The sequence below is a fragment of the Epinephelus fuscoguttatus genome, linkage group LG17 (genome assembly GCF_011397635.1).
Source record: "Epinephelus fuscoguttatus linkage group LG17, E.fuscoguttatus.final_Chr_v1".
NCBI lineage: Eukaryota > Metazoa > Chordata > Actinopteri > Perciformes > Serranidae > Epinephelus > Epinephelus fuscoguttatus.
In genome coordinates, this window is record NC_064768.1 from 32231429 (window position 1) to 32253145 (window position 21717).

Here is a 21717-nt window from a genome sequence, read left to right on the forward strand (position 1 = left end):
AGAACAGCCAATAGGAAAGCAGTGGTCTGAGCTGACCTTTGATTGGTTGATGCACATCGGCACGATACTGATTCTTTAGAGGCTGAACTCAGAGCCATGGTGAGGTGCAGAAACCTATTGTTTGTCTTAGACCACCTGATTTACATTATGCTTACAGGATATTATAAAATTTTTACTCAATTATACCAAAACAATGTTTCCTACTGGAGCTTTAAGTACAGTACTAGAGTGAAATGTAATTAATGACATTCCACCACAGAGTGTCCAGCAGTGTAAAAGTGTGGTATCAGCAGCACTGACCTTCTGCACCACATTCTCCTTCTGCATCTGACTCTGTCGGAGCTTCTTGAGGAGGACCAGGCGGGCCTCCTCCAGACGCAGCTCCTCTCTCAGAGCTTTGATCATCTGCTGCCGCTCTTCTCCTGTCTTCCCCTGGAACACACACACACACAGAAAATCACAATGACACATGGTATCCTGATGGCAAATTTAAGGCAACCTAATTACACATCACTGGGCTAAACAGCCTCCCTAAATACACCTTCAAATAAATAAGAACTTAAGAGAAATGTCTCCTTTATTCTGATGACGTATGTCATGATTTATCTGTGATGAGATATTTGCCTGACTGCTATTAATAAGTCCCTACAATTATTTTTCATTTCTACCGTAATTTCTAATTGTGTTTTTGCTCTATAGCTTTAATTTCTTGCTAATGCATTCATTATGTTGATTAATCAAGGACTGCAAAGATTTCATTTTGACAGTATCTGACACGCAAGTTGCAAACAGCTCTACAATATGTTCAGTGTGTTCCTTATTACCTTGAACATGTCCAAGTTGGCCTGGTGCAGGCGCTCCTCAGGGCGAGGTGTTGTTCTGGGACTGGATGCCTCGTTGTCTGACAGGATGATGACGTCCGGAGAGGGAGTTCGTCTGTCATGGTCTGCATCACTACATGGGGAAACAAGAAAAACAAATCTGGACATGAAGCTTTGAGTGGCCGACTTAGGAGTCAGTTTGTCAGGCAGTGCACACCACATTGGAGGAGTGGGATATGAGGAGCACCACAGCCTCTAGGAGCTGCTAGCAGGGCTGCTGGGGCAGCTCTGACTTAAACTTTTTTGAGCCTTTCTTTTCATTTCAGTGTAGTAAGCCCTTTAATCTAGCTGGTCACTGCAAACTGATGCAGTGCAAAGGCTTAAATAAATATTTCCACTCTTACCTGTAGTGCTATTTATCCCGTTTGTTGCATTAACAGCCATCAGCGTCTCAGGCTTTTGTGAGTTACATCGCTACTTCTCAAAGGGAAATTTGACCACAAGCGTGAGGTCACACATTTTTATAGATCTGATTATTTTTGTCATTTCAGCACATGTAAACTTTTGGGATGGATCATACACAAACGTCTTTGCACGAGACCTCAGATCTGTCTGTGTAAATTTAGAGAAATGTGTCAATGATGCACCAGACGTCTGGAATAAATCCATCCAATGAAAGGGTGGAAACTTCACATAGCCTCAATGAAGAACTGCAATATTCAGTCTTCAGGCCTCTTTAAGTCTTAGGGTAGGTCTCCACGGGCTTTGGGACATTTCTGCTGTTCTTCCTGGCAGATCCTCTCAGGCTCAATCACACTATGTACTGACATCTTTATGTCTCTCCACAGATGTTTTCTGTCACGTGTCCTTAACTCAGGAGTGGCCTGATTAGCCACTTGCATGGGTATGTTACAGAGTGCTCTGGGTACTTGGTCACCTCCCTGACTGAGGTGCTTCTGCCCAGGTTACTGAGTTTCGGGGTACATTCAGCTCTAGGTAGGTGGTTCCAGACTTCTTCTGTGTCATTATGATGGAACCCACTGTGCTCCTGGGAACAGTAAAGCCTTTTTGTGATTTCATACCCTCACCCAGATCTGCACCTCCACACAGTTTCACACAGTTTTATCATGGAGGTCTGCAGAGAGCTGCTTGGTTTTTTGGTGTCACCACAACAGTGAACAGCGGGACCTTACAAACACAGGTGTGTGATTTTTGAAATCACATCCAATGTATCGAGGATGCCACTGGTGGACTCGAATCAAGTTGTAGAGAAGTCTCAAAGATAATCAAAGCTAACACTGTGCACCTGAGCTCAATGGGAAGAGCCAAAGCAAAGGCTCTAAATATATTCATAGATTTCTGTTTTTGATCTTGAAGAACTTGAAGTGAAATAATTCGATTTTTAATTAAATCTTTAACACCCCTTTCTCTTCAGTAACTTCTCTGCTCATATCAGAGATCTGACTCTACTGAGGCCTTTAAATCCAAAGTTAAAACTCACCTTTTTGGCTTAACTTTTGGTTAGTTGTTTATTTTGTGATTACGTCAGGCTTGTAACTGTGACTATTACCCTTCTGGTGGGTTTTTTCCTTTTCACATGTAGTGCTATATATCAGTCTAGATTGTTTTGGTGTGAGTTGCTGAGTGATAGAGATATCTGCTGCATAGCTGTCTACCTTCTCTCACATATAATGGAACTAGATAGCTCAGCTTGAGTTGCTCAGAGCACCAAAACATAGATTTTAAAAACTTAACAGAAATGTCTCTTTCCAGAAACCATGACCAGGTTACCCAAGATAATACACAGATCCTGTTGTGAGCAGTTTCATGTAGGAACTATTTTCTCTCTACCAAACTACACCTGCCCGTTGCATCACTGCGCATAAGGAAGCATGTATCTACTGCTTGAGCTAGCTAGCATTACAGCTCAGCCAACGAGGATGCCTTTAATGTTTACATCTCATGCTGTCACAAGCATGAGCCTCTCGTCTATGAGTAGATGCACACTTCCTTCTGGGTGGTGATATGGTTGGCAGCTGTAGTTCAGGTGAACTGACTCTTTAAGCCCAGTACTTACAGTCTGAATTAGTCCTGCAGATAAGAATACTGTAAACTCTCTGAAACCACTGTGTCTCTCCTACCCTCTACTTGTCTGTGTCACAGCTCTCTTTCTCTCTCTCCTCTTCACTCAGGCTTCTCTGGGCATCCATGTCTATGTTTACAATCCATCTATTATTTTGTCATCCTCATTGTCTACACTGCAATTTTAATATGTTGACTACTCTGCACACAACATCTATTGCACATTGTCTGTCCAGGGAGAGAGATCGCACCTCTGCTGCTATTTCTGAGGTTTCTTCCATTTTTTCCTCGCTAAAGGATTTTTTGGGGGGTTTAACCTTATCAGAGGGTTTAAGGACAGAGGGTATTGTACAAACTGTAAAGCCCCTTGGGGCACATTGTGGTTTGTGATACACAATCAAGTATACAAAAGTGAATACGTCTCTCAGTTGAACTGGTATTAGCTTATAAAATGAAAGCATGTCAGTGGTAAAGAGAGCAGAATGAGATTCAACCCCAAAGTCTTCTGATAATTCTGAGCTATTGTGAGAGACAACATCAGATCCTCTCTGCAGCGCCAAGGCCAGCCCCACAACTCCATATCAACACAATAACTGTCAGAGCTTTTGTTAGCAAAAATATATTTTAGATCAGGTTTTCATATTAACAGTAATGAGGAGCAAAATAACTACCAAGTTGTGAGATGTGAAAGGTTTAGCCTGCAGTAGCCACGGACTGAGAAGAAAACTCTCACTGGCAAATTATTTGATTTGTACCTAATTAAGATCTGTCAGTCGGCCAAACTACAAAATTAAGCTGTTTCTCAGTGTAATATCGTATCATGATGATACTGATGATTTACACCCCTAATGGTGACTTATTATTAAGCCTTCACTACTTCCTGCAGGTGGATATTTAAGAGGAGGAAACATCAAACCACTGCAAACTGGAGACTGAGTTAGCATGGTGCTGTGTGTATGGGATGTAATCGAGAAACACATGAGCAGGGCACGAAAATATAAGTGACTTTCCAAGTCAAGAAAATACCACATTTTTAGGAGCTGTTTTGCTGGTCTTAGCACAGCCACAAAATGCCCAATGTGTTTAAGACACCTTATATCAGGGGTAGCCAACCAACCAGCAGTCTCTAATCACTGGTTTGTAATGTTTCAGGTAAAGGGGGACTCATTTCAACGTAACACATGTTGCCACAGGTGGAAACAATCAAATGAATGATGGCTTTCAGGGTCCTGGTATTGTTCATGCTGGCTCACTGTCAAGGGAGAATTAAATAGAACAGAGCCATCATACTTTTTTATGAGTAACACCTGGTACTTTTCCCACTACGACAAGTCATAATATCTGCTTTCCTCTCTGTACAGGTCAGTGTTCAGAGGTCAGTAGTACTCCACTGTGGTTTTTATGTGTAAACAGACTTTGTTCTCACCATCTTCTTCCAGCGCTCATATCCACCGGCTCATCCAGGATGTTTTCCTTCCCATTCTTACTGGCTCCAATATGGCTGCCATGGCCTCCCAGCCTCATACTCCCATTCAGCTTCTCCTCATAAGCAGCACCCATTAGGCTCTGGTGGTGGAGGCTGCTGGCTCCGGGCCCCTTCCCGTCTCCCAGGGGCCCTGCAACCTCCAGGGCTGCTAGGTCAGCTAGGTCCTTGCGTTTAAGTAGTGCTAGCATCTTGAGGCGCTCCATGGCCTCGTGTCCCTCCATTTTGAGGCGCTTGGCCAGCGCCTCCTCTCGCTCACTAGGTGACTCCAGGCCTCGCTTCAGCAGGTTGAGCCTCAGCGCCTCCTCAGACATCCGCTCCATCCTGTGAGACAGGAGAGGAAAGAGGGGTTAGCAGAGCCACATCAAACATCAGCTATCAGGATGTCTAACGCCCCACCTGGATTTAGGTCAAACACCCAAATACACTGGTATACAGATTGAAGAATGGTGGAATGGCTTCAAATGGCTACTTACATACCTATTTCTGTCACTTTTCATGTGAACAACTGAGTGAAACACTACACTGAAAATGTGCTCCCGACATTAGCACTGGTCTGTGACTGGACAGGGGAGGAAATCATTTACTTCTCATGATTTCACTTGAAGGAAAAGCATTAGCACTAACAAGGAATATTAACAAAAACAAACAAGAAATATATTTCCTATTAATAGGAAAAAGCAGGAACTACAGGCACTTGACAATGTGGTTGTATTTGACTGTATTTCCCTTAGGTGAGAATGAGCCCATCATATCTACATAGGGACCAGGTCTCCCACGGAGTCGGCTATGTTTCTACAGTAGTCCAAAATGGACAAATCAAACACTGGCTCTAGAAAGGGCCTTTTGCGTTTTTACCTTACCTCAAGGCCACTGTAGGTGGCCCTAAGCGAAGGATGAGCGGAGGGGTATTCAGTTGGTTGCAAACTGCAACATCACCCCTAGATGCCACTAAATCTAACACACAGCTCCTTTAAGTATTGTAACTAACCAATGTAACCCAGTTGACCTGCGGATCAGTGCAGTGAAATGCCAGGATGCAATGGGGATAAATAAATAATAAGACAATATGAGCAGCTGATTGTAAGCTCATTCAGATGGAAGTGGGTTAAACACAGTAGGCTAAGAATAGCTTGGATCTCTGTACTTGATGGTGACAAATACATTTGTGAAATGTTTGATGCCTCTGTGTGTGTGTGTGTGTGTGTGTGTGTGTGTGTGTGTGTGTGTGTGTGTGATTCATACCAGCAAGGAGGACTTTAAGGACAACAACAAGCCAAGTCTTATGAGCATTAACTCAGTCATGTGACTGGCTTCAGCATGGGGGCTGACAGCACAGTGAACCAATCAAGATACTGCATCAGAGCACAAGCTGGAGGAAATGACAAAGCAGAAAGGCTCACTGTACACATCCTGCTGGCCCAGTTTCAAATCCATGGCTTTTAAAACCTCTGGCTGAAGATGTCGCAGGTCACTGAAGGAACCCCACAGTGAATATGAACTGAATTGTAACCTCTGGCTCAGTCAGGGTCTCATCTGATGGCTGGGCTCTGCAGTTATTGCTCTATGGGATTGTTCAGCTAGCAGCACTGTTTTGTCCAACAATAAATCTCACCCAACAGTTTTCCAAAACTGATCTACACTTTAAGGGTGAACAAAGTAACAGGAAACTCTGAACAATAAGGTGCAATCCAGTTGAACAACCCTGCAATAAATACAACCTTCACAAAACTTTCTCACTGCTAACGTGTGAACGCGGCATGTTGCTCTGGCCTGAGTGGGAAACAACCAGCAAGAGGTAGAAGGCATTACAGGCACATAAAGCCACAACACCCTTAGGAAGTGTCTTGAATATGTCAACCACAACAAGTGACCGTGAAAAAAGTTGATGTAACATTTCTGACACTAAGTGACTAAACATTAACTAATATCACCTAAATGTCAGATATGACAGGTGTAAACAGGTCGCTAAAGCTTTCAAAGTCGTCAGATCACTGCACCATTTACACCACACAATGGGCATATAGAGTGGGTTAGGATAAGCTTACAAGAAAATATCACAGGTCACCCAGAGAGGGTCAGAATGAAACAAAGCAACATTCGAATAAAGTTACTAGAAAATTACAAAACATCACATGCAATAGTCCACGTTCCACCTTGTCTTCCCCGCTCTCATTGGCTATAACTTGCTGACACAGTGATGCATCAACGAGCCTCTTAGCTCCAAAAACTAATTCTGCCAATGCTAGCCATGACTGATACATGTTACAGGATGCACATTCAGCAGATGTCAGTGCTCCTGAGCAGAGTAAGTTCTTAAAGTTACATGTTTTGAGTGACAGGCTGTCCGCCAATTGTGTGCTCGGCTTCTCAGTCAGATCCTCCTTTAAAGCTCCAGCCCCTCACCTAAATCACCTCACTTGTAGCTCCAAAAAACTAAGATGGCAAGAGCCGAAATGCCAAACCCAAAACAGGAGTCCACAAACCAATGGGTGATGTCACAGTAGCTATATCCATTATTTTTACAGTCTATGGTTCCACCTGAAAAAGAAAACTCGTCAAAATTGCATGGGGATGTTCAGTGCTTCACTTTCCCTTGAAAAAGCCCCAAAATCCTTGATGTTTATGGCAAGCAAAGAGACTCAAATCCACAAATCAGGCAGCTGAGATTTACAAAGTTCATAGTTCACGTTATAGTTCATGCAAGATGGAGACTGTTCTTACTGTAGTAGCTGGTGGTTGGATTTGACACTACTCAAAAACAATGAGTACAGCTCCAGAGAACTGCAGGCACACCGGACCAGTGATGATTACCGACATCATGCTGGGTTTAAACTTTGATGCAAGATAAAAGTGCTGCAAGGCAATTTATGCACTGGGGTCAGAGCAATGTCCTGACATTTTTTGAGACGATCCACTGTAAAACTAAACTGCGCATTCCCTGAACGCCCATTAAAGGTATACTATGCAGGATTTTCCAATAAAAACAATGTATGGACTCATACAGAAAATATCCCTCTAAATCATCTCTTATGACCCACTGGAGTGTGTCGTGGTGTACTTTTCAGCAGAGACTCTGCCCTCTGCCTTTATTTCCTTCTGACTGTCTGTGCCGGGACGTTTATGGGCGTGTACCCCCACAGCACTCAGGTGAGGTTGGGGTTTTATAAAAAAGGTAGCTACCAGCTGCCTGACTGTAAGCAGCAGGCATCCAGGAGACAATATAGTGAGGCAAAACGCCAAATCGAAAAGGGTTAATATTGCTGCTGACTTCTGTGAAAACACCAGGTTACCTTTTATTTCCATACTTGTAAAATCAACATCACTGTTGTGCAGTAATGTGATGAAGACTCAAAGTGAATCTTCACTTGCAGATATACTGCAACTCAAAAAGACTTGAGTTTACTGTGATGTATTACACAACTCCAGCAAGTTTTAAGAGTCTGCCAAGAAACAGATGAATTGAAACCACTGGCTGCCTATAAAGTAGTATGTACATTGTGTATACAGAAATAAGATTCTTCAGCATGCACTGGAAAACGCCTGTAGTAATGTATAGTTTATGTGATTTGTAGTCATGGAGTTAAAACACATCCCGTTCTACATGTTTATTTGGTACAAGTTAGTCGTTTATTTTTTACATGTGAACGACTAAATCCTGCAGGCTTCTCCTCCATTATGACAGACAGTGCATCGTTCGTGTGGCCAGACAACATGCAAATGGATGCTTTCATTTCCAGCACTGCCCTACGGCATTAACAACACCTGGACCGACACTGAATTTGGCAAAAATGTCATGTACAGCGGAGCGTCGGTGACTGTAATTCAGACAGAGATTTAATTGGCCTGTTATCACTTAATCAGCTTCCTATTAGCAGATTATTCCTGCTGGTGTCGTTCTATCGTTTCCCCTCATCTATTGTATCGCGGTGCCGTGGCTGCCACCACTCTAATCTGTTCATTCTGTCCTTAAGTCCTTAACGTCTCTGTTATCCATCACATCTACAGCAGCCTCTTTAACACAGGGAGGAGTCTTAATGATCGCACAGTACGGCCCTCCCCGCCACTTCTTCTTCTTCTCTAATTAATTTGTGACGCAGCGGCGGAGCCCAGTCGTCGCCTCCATTTGCTGAGAGAAAAACACAAGCAGCCCCTGCAACCTCTCCTCCGAGCCTCCACCTTTAATGAGCCAGAAAGCACCACTGAGAATGGCGCTGATGAGCCAATCAGGGTCGGCCTTGTGCTGCGCGTCAGTAACTGGCACCTCACACCCTTCCCCTCCACCTCCCTCTCTCCCCCTCCTCCTCCTCCCGGCCACTGCCGCCGCCGCCTGCCTTTACATAATATAATGACTGTTTCAGTCAGCTGCTATACAAGCCACACACTCTCTTTCTCCTCACCCTCCACCCCTCCCCTCTAATCCCTCCCACTACCTCCTTCCCGCCCCGCCCCTCTAGCTTTGGGCGCTCTGCCAGGCCAATGCAATAAAGGAAAAGAAAAGAAAAAGAGACATGAGGTAGAAAGACACAGGGTGGAGGTTGATGGAAGGCGAATGCAGCTCCACCTAGAGCCAAAATCAAATGCATCGTAAACCTAATGCCAAGACAAAGTTAGACAGGTAGACATCTTTATCAAAACCATGACAGAGGACTCCTCACACTGGCAACACTGTGCCACCAAAATGTAGAGTACCAAGTAGAAGTAGCCCTCTGTCATAAAGCGGCGGATCGAAAGTGTCCAGACATCCACATACAGCACAGCATTCCAACAGAAGGCAGAATTTTGTAACCCCCTCTCCTGCTCCAGCTGTATTGTACCACAAAGAAACCCCTCCCTGCTCCTCTACCCTCCCCCAATTCCTCAAACCCACCGTCTCCCCCCCCTTCACTGTAAAAATAAACACATGCTTACTTTCAGGGGCCCCTTAAATGTAGCCAGAGCTGAGAGCTTCATTTGTTAATATTACACCAGCCAATCAGGAGTGGATATGGAGCCTGTGTAGGCATGTGTGCATGGGCGTGTGTGTGTATATGGGGGGTAATAAAGGAGTGACACAGCCAAGATACACCGAGAGCGGAGGGATTTTTTTTCTTCATCTTGCGTTATCCTCGCACAAGTCTTTGTGTGTAGGCTGTGTGTGTATGTGTGTATGTGTGTGTGTGTGTGTGTGTGTGTGTGTACAGGGCTAGAAAGGAGGCAGAGATGGCAGCTCTCTCCTGATGTAATGCCAACTCTTAATTCCCTCCTCCCATCCCCCAACGCACACACACACACACACACACACACACACACACACACCATGTTCTTTATGCACAGAGCTGTCGATCAGATGGCTGCTGCTAAAATGTCCTCCTCAGAATTAAACCAGCGGCCTTTGTCACACTCTCACTGTCCACAGCAGAGAGCGCCTTCCTGTCCTGTCCTGTCCTGGTCTGTCCTGTGTGGCTCAACACCAGGTTAACACCATTTGCCAAACGTGCCCATTGCCAGCTGACTGAGTATAATGGTAATAAGGCCGGCAAGGACAATTTGCAACTGCACTGTGGAATCTGCTGCTCATTTCACGCACGATCTGCATCATGACAATTCATTTGGCTGATGCAACTCCACTCCTCCCAGTCCGCCTTCTGTCTCTCCACCACCTCCACCTTCTCCTCCTCCCGGACTCTGATTTTTTTTTTTTTTTTAACACACGACCAAGAAAGCGTTCTCTTTCATTTTTCAACAGTTTGATTCATCGGTGGATGTCAGGCTTATCGCTGAAGTGCAGGAGCCAGATGTGTCAGCCTGACTTCCCATCTCTACCCAAAGACAAAAAAAAAAAGAAGAAAAAAAAAGTGCAATTACTGATCCGGTGCTGCGAATCACCCGCCGCCTCCATTTGTGCCATTAATCCTACCGTCAAAATGGTGGTGATGGGTGCAAAATGGCTGCCATGGCACAAATCTGGCAGGACCCTGAACCCAAATCAATATCATGTAAAGCTACACACACACTACCTCTTCACGGTTTCTCTTCTGCTGTGGATTCAAATCATCATTTTTCCAGTTGCATGCTGGATTTTCTTTGTAACTATGTGAAGAAAAGGCACAGGTAGTATTGGTAAAATGGTTTTAGGTCTAGAGGGATTTCATTACTGCTAAGCCTTGTGGCTGTACCGACTACTAGGCGGGGAATCAGACAGCAGGGGGCTTCATTGGTGGGGGCGTGTTGTTTAAGGTACTGGTGAGACAATGAAGTACAATTCAGGAAGTTCAGTTAGAATAACAGATTAACACATTTAACAAGCTTAACAGGCACCAAAACACTGCACACGGGTTTGTCACATTCATTTTTTTACAACTCTGGATCACAGAAACAAAAATGTTATCTCTGATCACAGGGTAGCGCAACTTCATCCAGCAAGGCGCTGCAATGGCCTCCTTAAGCATCCTGGAACCTTGTTCAACTATTATGCTTTTGTGTGCCAGAGCCCTCTATGTTGCAACCCTGCTGCATCATGGGACTGGCACGGAAGTCAGTGAGGGTCTGCATTGTTTTACGCAGGGCTAGAGTTGGTCTGGACGCATATATTCAAACTGTCAATCTTCAAGAAAATGATGCAGGCCTTACCTATGCTGGACTAACTTTTTAGTCAGTGCTTCACTACACGTGTTCTGCCCTTACCCCTTTTCCATCAACACAGAACTGGTTCCAGTTCCCACGTATAATTATGAACCCTTCAGAGCAATGACCAAAATTGGTTCAGAACCCAAAGAGTTGGTTCTCAGCTGGTACAAAAAGAAAAAGGTTTTTCTTAACCTGAAGTGCAAACTATGATGACATCAATGGGCATGTCATATTCTACAGTTTGAAAAGAGGGGATGGAGAATGCAACAGTAGAGAACTCGTCAGGAAAAAAAAGTGTGCAGTGGTCTTATTAATGGTCGATCCATGCTTGTTTTTTAGTAAAAACAAATATCTGTAACAACTCGCAGGTAATCAGTGTAATCCTCAATTTTGCTCCTACTGTTTATTTTTGTTGTGCATTGTGCAACGTCTTCCATTGATAACACATCCTTGATTACATTGGTTCGACTCAAAACTGGTGGAAATGCTGGCTAGTTCGCTAGATAGCACCAAGGTTGCAAGAATCCTTAAAGGAACCAGTTCAAGAACAAGAGGTCATTTGGTGCAAAGGAGGTAACAGTAGATATATTGATGACATCCAAAATCTAAGAAGATATCTAGTCTTAGTCATAGTCATCATAGTCATATCGTAAGTGTTTTCTCATATCTGGGATTCAGTGCTGGTACCAAACGGGACCTTTTTTTGGTACCATCTCTTATGACAGAAATGGAATTGTAGTTGTTAAATACAAGTCCAAACTTCCAGCTGCTAGCAAAAAGTGAATGGAGAGTCTGTGGGATTACAAACTGGAGCAGAGTGGGCTGTTTTTGGACAGAGCCAGAGCTTGGGTACCTAGGTTGCAAAAATTAGATAAATATATTTATTCAGTGCATTTCTATTAGGCAACAACCATTCACAGGCATATTGTTGAAGGAATAAATAGACTTGAAGTGTAAATAAACCCTTCAGGTCACTGTTATGCCCTTGAGATGCAGCAAAGACGCAAGCCTGCACGGAGCTGGTACACATAGCTGGACTGATGACAATAAGAGGTCGTCTGTTGCATGAGACATGCGAGTGAAAAATGCTGATTCGCTTGTGACATAGGGATGGTTTCCACCTGGCGCCACGTTCTGGCGGCAACACAGTTTTGTTCTATCCTACGTTGTCCAGAGGGGCCATGATTAGCTCTGGCAGCCGCGTGGCATTCTCTCAACCAGATGTGCTCACAGGTACTGGATTGATTTTACGTGAATCACTTCTCGGAGGTACCGCTGTAATTTGGTCAGTTCCCTTAAAAGTACCAATTTTGGCACACAACCCTAATGCATGAATCAAAGCCCGTTTCAAATTTGGGTGCTGATGCTGAAACTCCAGTATCCTTGACCGAAGCCAAACATCTTCAACAAAATCCAGTCCTACTGCTATAGTGCATTTTATTATTAGTCAGAGCACTGTATAAATTACAGTATTGTTTGCAAATGCGATAAAAAAAAAAATCTCAGCTCAACTGCAAATGAAGGGTTCAAAGAAAAAGACAGAGTGAAATATACCTGCAGGCTATACCTTTATCATTCAGACATGCTGCAGTTTCATTGATCCAGTCAGACAGTGTGTGTATTCAACAGACAAGAGGGGGTTTAAAGTTTGACTGGAGGACGGGAACAAAATGGCTGCCGTGGACAATCCCAGTGAGATCCCCTAAGATGCATGATGCCTCAGTCAGTATCATATAGAGTAGCATGAGGGCAGCCATCAGCAGTTCTTACTGCTGGTATATAGGTCATGTTAATCGTGGCAGCACTGAGCTTTAGGCTGTGCGTACACTTGGGCTTTGTGCTGAGGTCATACAGGGTGAGCAGCAGGAAGCTCTATGCTCAGTCTCATCACACCCAACGTATACAGCACCCGGCTCCCATGTCCACTGGAATGTTTTAGAGGTAAAGCATTGGGTCACAAGACATTTTACAACATCGGTACAGCAGCTCACTTAACAGGTGCTTTTTGGCTGCACTGAATATGACATTTTGTTGCTTCTAACTTCCTCCGTCAACACTCAGTCTAAATGTCAGTACAGTCGATCTCACAGCACGACTGCTGTTGTTAACCTGGATTTTGGTTTATTTTGTCTGATCATGTCATGACTGGAGATCATGAAATGATCTGCAAATCGGCAGCTTCGTACTGGCACATGGTGGTTAACGTAGCATTTGTTGGGTTGTGATCGACTTTTATTTATATACTGACAACACACACAAAACAATGTGTGAATGTAAACAACTGTCCGGTGAATTCAGCTACATTTTCACTCTTTCTCTGACTACAAACCTAAAAAACTTGCTTTTGTTGTATGTTCAGGCAAAGCCAAAAAAAAAAACAAATGAAATACATCACTAAAAATGTATTTTAACTGAACTGCCAATAAATTTAGGCTTTTATATACATTCCAAAGTGAATTTCATGCACTTGTTTCTTCGGCAGACAGACCTGAGGCCAAATGCATTAAACTCAATTTATGAACAGGGTTGCCACATGTTCTCTGACCTCAAATTCAAGAACTTTTCAAGGACCTCCCAGGCCTAATTCCCTCGAATTCAAGGTCCCAATATTGCATAGCTTGAGACATGGATCAAGATTAATTAGTGTTATAGCACTGAGAATTTTTATAATAAGGATAAGCAGGCTTTACAGAAGCTCACAGACATTTTTAAAGCCTACTTACCTTTATGTGCTTTAAACGTAAAATATTAAAAAGAAATCAAGAGCAATTTTATTTGTTTTGTTCTAGCAAGCCCTTTCATTGACCAGTGTCTATTCATGCCTATTTACTTCCAAGGCCTTGAGTTTTTTCCCTCAAATTCACAAACTTTAGAGGATTTCAAGGACCTGTGGGAACCCTGTATAAATCTCAGTCATTGCGGAACTGGGCATGCATGCAGGAGCCTCATTTCCACTCCCACAGGTCGCCATAAATGGATGTCCTAACGCCCTTAAACCTCCGTTTGTATATTAATACTTGCACCCGCTGCACCACTCATTCCACCTGTCAATGAGCAGAACTGCAAAGATGAAGCACTGTATTACCCACCCGGTTGTATCAGCAAGGTTCTCCAAGAGAGCAGCTGTCATTACACACAACTGTGACTATTAAAAGCACTTTACCACTAATTCATTACCTGCAAACCATCATTATGATTCTGTGAGATTATTGTTGGTCAATTTTCAGTCAAATTTTCTGGATCAAATGACAAGATCTTTAACAAGGAGATGAACTGATGAAATTAATCACTTATTGTTTAAAATTAAGTTTTTAAATTTGCCTTGGATTGCCATTTTACAGAAGGCTATGTAGCCTACAAAAACAATATCACAGTCAGTGAAACAACCTCAACAAGGTTTTACTACAAGGTTACATCTCTCACTTTTGTTTCATGGCTCATGTCTCATCACTTCACCCACAGCTTATCTCAGTTAAACTGTGTGTACGCTGGTCTGCAGTGTGCGTGAGGTCCGCACATTCGCACTGGGCATTTCTTTTAAATAAGAGTTTTTATCTTTTTTTAAACATTGTTTAGACTCAGAGTGTCATGATTTAGATTCTTTGTTTTTGGACTGTGGGAGGAAGCTGGGGTACCCGGAGGAAACCCACACTGACGCGGGGAGAACATGCAAACTCCGCACAGAGGGGCTCCCTCCTGGGAACCCTCTTGCTGTAAGGCAACACTGCTAACCACTTCACCACCGTGCCACACTAAAAATAAAGGTATTGCTATTTGTAACTTATGTTAAATTGACCATATGGCCTCAGTTTTGTGCATTACAGAAAAAAAGGCAGTTATATCACACTTGACACCATGTAGCCTATCTCTTTAAATAAGATTTTGTAAATATAAATGACAGTTGTCACGGCATTAGACAAATAATCTGTTGATCTTTATGAATCAAGTCTTGATAGTCTAACAATGGCATAGACATCAGCACTGAAAAAAAATTAAAAGTGAAACTTGATTGAATTGTGAACCAAAAATCTAAAGTTTCAAATGGTGGATTTGGAGAATTCTAACACCCCTACTTTATACATCTGGCCCCTGGTGTATAATTATAGCAGAGTAAGATGCTCCGGTCATGGATCCAGTGGGTACACACTCACTCACTGACTAGAGTGACTGCAGCTTTGGTGGTCACAATGCAGCTGGATGTTGTGCATGTATGAAAAAGAGAGGGAAGCAGAACAAGTGCATGTATCCAAGCGAGAGAAATTAAGAATGAACAGAAAAATAAACTAGTATTCTTCAATAAATATCAATGTGTTTCTCTGGTTTAACAGTGAAGAGTATGAACTACACTGCTGACTTTGCTAAAGCTGACAATCATAGAAGAACTTGTGGCAGCGGTCTCATATGAAAAGGTCTAATGTAGGTCAAACCAGGTTGAGTGGACTTGTGTCTCCTGTGTGTGCAGAGCTATAAATGAGGCCTCCCTTGACCAGACCTTTGGCTGGGAGCAAATGTGGACCACCTTGTTTTCTATAGGAAACTGAAAAACATGACATATTGGTTGTGTGTGTTGTTGAGGTTGTTTACAGTGTTTATGTGGTCTTCTTTTTTTTGCATGTAAAGGAACACACCTGCAAAGTTGCACTAAAACAGAACGTTTGATTGTTAGATGTGTGTGTCACTCATCACCACATAAAAAGTCGCGATTATCACAATTCTGCCACATTTCTTCCTGTAGTTTTAAAGTGTTGAAGCACTGTCAGCCAGACAGGAAGATGTCTTTTGAATGAGTTTCACAACCATCGATGGAGCGTTGCTCTGGTGTGATGTTATACAGTGGGCATCTTTGACTCAGCATGCAAAAACAGCTTTTTTGTCCACTTGCCAGATGGCTAGTGAATGTTCAAAGTTTACCAGCCACTCAATTTATCGTTTTTGTGCCTGGTGAGTGACGCAAATCTATCAGCCATTTGCATAGTTAACCAACATTTAGCTACTGGATGGTGCTAATTTTGTACCCTGCACGGACCTACATCAAATTATACAGTGACCTACCAGGGTTTCTCCCACATTTATTTATTTGTGGCAGCCCACAGCATTCACTGCCACATACAGATTTTCTATTTTTGGAGCTGGACTATTAATTCAGAGAACTGTTGGAATATATATATTGTTCAGTTATTCAGAGCACCAGGTGCAGTGAAACTGAAACCTAACCATTTGTTAATTCAAACAGAAACAGAATGCTCCATTTCTTAGAGCAACAGCGCTCTCAATTTAGTGTTGTCCATTGTTTTACCAACCTACTTCAATATAAAACTGGCTGATTTCCACAGAAATTGTGTACCTCTCAGTCCAGTGCTGGGTTTAACCTGTGTGACTGCAGCAACAGAAACTTTGCTCTCACTCGCCTTTGCAGCAGCTGCTCCTCTAACCCATCGATCTGATCCATCAGCTCTGACCGATCCAAACACAAACTGATCCATTTTCTACCATGCAACTCAAACTCAACAAACTGCCGCCAAGGGGAAAAATCAAAAAGACCAAAAACCTCAGGGCCTCGGCAAGGGTAAAAAAAACAAAAAACAAACCAATTCAACTAGTGGAGCACCAACGCAGGTCCAACTACAACTTGTCCAAAGACTACATGGAAACCAACTGCTGTTTTAATCATGGGTTAGTATCCATGGTGTGTGCATTCAAGTGATTCACTCAGACCCATGTAAATAGTGCATCCCACTGAAGCAAACCCATTAGCTTCAGCATTGTGTATTATTTATCGATATCCACGCAGCCAGTCATCTAGCCCTTAAAATATTCCAAAAACAGAGAAAGCAGACTGACACCATCACAACACACGACTCACTGGGGCACATGGACCACCTACATTGTGTTTCATTGATGCAGCAGCACCTTTGTGAAGCAGAAATCGAGTCCTGACACAGCTCATGCCCTGTCCACAGCAGAGAGGCTGCTGTGTGTGTGGTGGAAGCTCCTTGTTGCCAATCATCAGCAGTCCTTCAGGAAACCAGCTACCATCTGGCTTCTTTAGCCAGTGCTAAAAAAGATGGAGAGATGTCATGGAACAACAAACCCCTTCCCGTGCCAACAGGAGGCAGCGGTTCAGCTCTTTGGTCCAGCTGACACACTGGAACAGCATCTCAAAAACACACAGACACACACAAACACACACACAGTCTGCCTGGCTGTAAAGGATGTTGATGACAGGGCTGCTGGGAATATGACCAAAATTTGCATATGGCCAGTTTTTGACACTAATGAGGCCAATCAGAATGGAGCTCATAGCAACAGAGTTGTAATTGGTTGTGCGGAGTGGCTCAGGAGTTTGTGGTCGTGGGATGCAGATTCAGACGGCAGTGTTTTGTTGTGTACAGAAGTCACATCCAGCAAGACCACAGTGTGATAATTACACACACCTTACCTTACCACAGCACATAAGGCAACACACACACACACACACACACACACACACACACACACACACACACCTTCCACCTTGCACTCAGACACAACGCTGCTCTTTATTAAACTAGACAACAGCTCATTGTGGGCGTTGCTATGACAACCAGTCGTCTATTTTTAAGCCGTGCCACTAATCAATTCCTGTTCTGCTGTCGCCTGAGGGGTGGGGGTGTGCATGTGCGTGTGAGGGTACTGATGTGAGGGGAGGGTGGGGGGGCAGTGGTCGGGGGCAAAGGGGAGGAGGAGGGGTGAGTGTGCAGTTGGAGACAAAGAGCATGGCAAAAGAAGTGAGAGGAAGAAACAGTGTCGAGGATTCATACCAGCACACTCCACACAGCTGAGGTCTTCATCCACATTACTGTCTGAATGCTTCCACGCTAATGTCCGTAAACAGATATCTGCATATCTATGCAGAGTCTGTAAGCAACGGGACAAGATTTTGGTATCGGAAGTGTTCTGGTTTCCGTCTGAAGTCAGAGTAGTATTGACCAATCATGTTTGAGCAGGCTTTGGTTTACTGCAGGTAAGCCCATGTACAGAGACAAAGAGGCGAAACACATTGGCGGGAATCCATTCACTAAAGACGATTTAGCTCATTATTAAATGTATCTGTGCTCATATGCAGATATGTGTTTACAGAGATTAGCCAAATTGTTGCCTGGACCTGTCTCAAGTTGCTAACTGAACTGTAAACAATGAACGGCGCACAGAAGAAGTCGTGGGCCGGATATACGCTGGCTACATCAGAACCCCAGAAATATTGCATCCATTAATCAAAAGAGTGAAGGACTGATTGGCAATTAAACTATCTTTAGATGCAACAAGAGATGTCCTGAGCCGAACCTAAGAATATGTATTGGATCCAATCCGATATTGGCATATTCTGCAAGACTGCTATCAGCTAAAATAAAGCTGATCAAAATCATTTTCTTTGGTGAACTCTACTGTGTTTTGTCACCTCAGCCAGCCAGTGTCACAGCACTGGTCTCCTTGCTCTCTCCAGCAGGCTCTATAACGCAAACAAACATTTTGGCAAACCGTTAAGTGATTCTTGGTCTGCAAATGCACAGACTGGCTAAGCTAAAACTCTCCTCTCTTTCTAGTTAGCAAAGAGCAATGTACAAAACATTCATGTAGCAGCTTCTCATTTATAGTTGGCACTGATTGAAACTTTTAAAATGACTAAACTTCAAACAGGTATCCAATATACAGTAGGCTGCATGTTATTTTAAATCAGTGATGTTCGTTATCAGGGCTCCTGAGCGCAAACAATAACTGTCAAGTGTGACTAAACATTTTTATTGGTCGCACCTGTGCACTTGACATTTAGCAGGTCCGTCTGTGTGTGTAGCGTAACTTTTTTCCCCACCTACATTCTGCGAAAAACCCACCCCTACTCTTCCTCTGATTGTCTCTGACCCTGATATACTTCTTCCCTGAATGTGGGTGGGGAAAAAACATAAGGAATGTGTCAATGTGTCTATGTGTGAGCGCCCTGTACTGCTCGTCAAATGACATCACAAACTTAAAACATATCTGTAATTCAAAATTAAGAGAACTACTGATTGTTTTGTCATCAACTAAAATGCTGTGGTGTCTGTTACAGCAGTGCCTGGTCCTGAAAGGCCCAGCCATCATCGGCTAAAATAAACGTTCCCCTGACCCAACATCTTCAGCGTTTACAATCATTTACATAATGTGTTAAGCTGGGTTCTAACTAAAGGGTATCCAGCTGTCCCACAGACGAAAAAAAAAAAAACGATAAGAGATGATAAAAAATATATCTTGGGACGTCATGGGACAGAAGGTAGACCTTGCCTGGAAAAAAAAAAAAAATACAACTGCAAATTAACCACACCATTAATCTATGAGGAAGCTGTCAATGTAGAATTGCCAGAGAGTACACGATTCAAGAGTGTGTGAGCACTTTGTCACAGACACTGATATATGCACACACAGCGAGAAGATGAACCTTGAAAATGAAATCTGAAAGAACTGAACCAGTCGCGGCTGTCAGGCAGTCACAATGGCATCTCGAGGCAGTGGTGGGATTTTATGCTTTCTGTTGTGGCTGGTGGTCTGACCGTTAAACCATACTGCGGAAGTGACAAAGACAAAGATGGGGACAAACTCCAAACACGCTCTCTCTCTCTAGCCCCTTTCACACTGCCTCTTCAAGGTTGGAATTTATACCACCTCGCTGTTCTGTATAACAGGTACAATCGCAAAATTAGCGGACAGAGTTGTTTGCTTTTAAGCCGGTATCAGAGGTAGTAACAGTGCCAAAACGACCTCTGTATAAACGTGACAGCTGGCAGTATGGGATCACTGGCAGCCGCCATTGTTTGGTTCTGTGTAAAAATACAAAGGCAGCATGAAGAAGGGACTTCGTAGCAGCTCTATGGCATGATCTCTATGTAAAAAGGACTTATGTCTCGCACACTGGAGCACGCCAGACAGGTGGCCTTCTCATGTGTGCACATAGCCTCGAGCACACCATGAGTATTTACAAAAAAAGCTAACATGAAGTTCATATATAACATTAAAAAAGAAAAACAGTTGATTTATGAATTGAATGCATGGGATGTGATTACGTCGATGTTTATGTGACAAATGTTTTCATCAAATGTTTATATTCTATTTTTTTATTAAAGCCCCATTTATTGAAGCCCCACTTCTGGATAGTTTTATTTGTATTTCAGGATGGTTGTGAAAAAGGTTTTCATTTAAGTTAATCATTATAGAAGTTTGTTATGGGAACTTACAGATAGGGTAACACATAAAATGCGTAATTGTTGTGCCAAAGGGCGCAATAAAAACTTTTAAGTGCACCTATTCCGAGGTTATGCACCTTAAAGAAAAAGTTAGATGCACCAGTGCAAGCAATGTAAAAATTTAGTTTAGCGCCCTGATTAAAGATATTCAATCAACATGTCATATCCTCTGCTGCTCATCTCATTTTCAGGTTGTAGCTACAGCCTGTCAACATTAATTAGGCTGCCATTAAAAACTGTTTCTGCCTCTCAGCCAACAAAATGTGATTACAGATCTAAAGTCAGCCTAAATAGATTTGATGAGGGATAAGAAAGGATTGAATTTGATACCCATGTTTGATATTGGATTCCAATTCAGTGACATTTTACCAAAACCCAACCTTGGTGAGTGATTTACCTGGATGGCATGGCATGCTCTCAACCTAGGCCATGCAGGCAACTGGGCCAATCAGTAGGAGTGCCGTGACCAAGACACGACCACTAACCCTGCTCCCATTAACACTGCCAGAGGTGATGCCCAGGTGTAATCCAGTACAAGTCTGAGGGGTTTTTATTTATATTCTTCACATGATTTGATATGCACCTTAACATATTGCCCAAATAAACTTAACAAACATGAATGTGTTCAGTAAATCTCATAGCAAAATGTCCAATAGTTGTTGATCATTTGGAACTATAGAAAAGGACATACATCCTCCACCGAGTTGCCAGAAGAAAATTTTGGCATCGTATGCCTCAACAAACAACAGATATGTTAACATCTTTACGTTTCATTTGTATCCTATCAACATGTCTAAAATGGCATGGTATATGAGCTGAGTATGTCATTGGAAAAAAGAGGGCATGGTGGATGGCATGACATGTTGGCGAGATGCCTGCCAAGGTGCAGACCACTGTTCGAGACCAACAAACAACAAAACCGGTTGTTTTCTTGTGAGTCATCCCTGCTTTTTCAGCGGCTTTTTGGCCACGAAAGATGGGAGTTTCGTAGCAACCTGATGCTATGTTTCCAATAGGGATAATGCCATGAAAAGCCATTATTTTTTTACAGAGACATCACAGTATATCCAGCCATGATACTGCCACGAAAGGCAGTTGTTGTTGTTTACTGAGACTGTGCAGGTCTTTTAAGCCAAACATGATCTTTGCCAAACCATATCCAACGGTTGTCTGGGCCTAAACCTAATCACACATTTACTACAGTGAAACTCAAAGTTTCAATATATCTGCTAAATAATAACCTACAAATTTACTGCATTTGTAGTTTGCTGAAATGTACAATGCCAACATTCATTCTGATAACTGGGTTGACATCCTCAAGAGAACGGGTTCAAAATACCATTCAAATATAATGTTTAAGTAGAAGCATTGGTTTAAGGGTTATAACAGAGGAAAGTGTTTATACAATCAGTTGCACTTGTCCCAATGGGGATCATAAATATTTACAAAATATTAGCAAACCATGAGA

At 42.9% G+C, this 21717-nt stretch overlaps 1 protein-coding gene across 1 annotated transcript in view; it reads right to left on the reverse strand.

The window, feature by feature from the left end:
• gatad2b (GATA zinc finger domain containing 2B) overlaps positions 1–21717 on the reverse strand; it is a 51399-nt gene that overhangs the window by 16036 nt on the left and 13646 nt on the right. The window contains exons 2-4 of the mRNA XM_049602288.1: positions 4330–4710; positions 825–954; positions 301–432 (exon numbers count right to left, since the gene is read on the reverse strand). Coding sequence (XP_049458245.1) covers positions 301–432; positions 825–954; positions 4330–4709 — 642 coding nt within the window. The 5' untranslated portion in view covers position 4710. The remainder of the gene's footprint in view (positions 1–300; positions 433–824; positions 955–4329; positions 4711–21717) is intronic.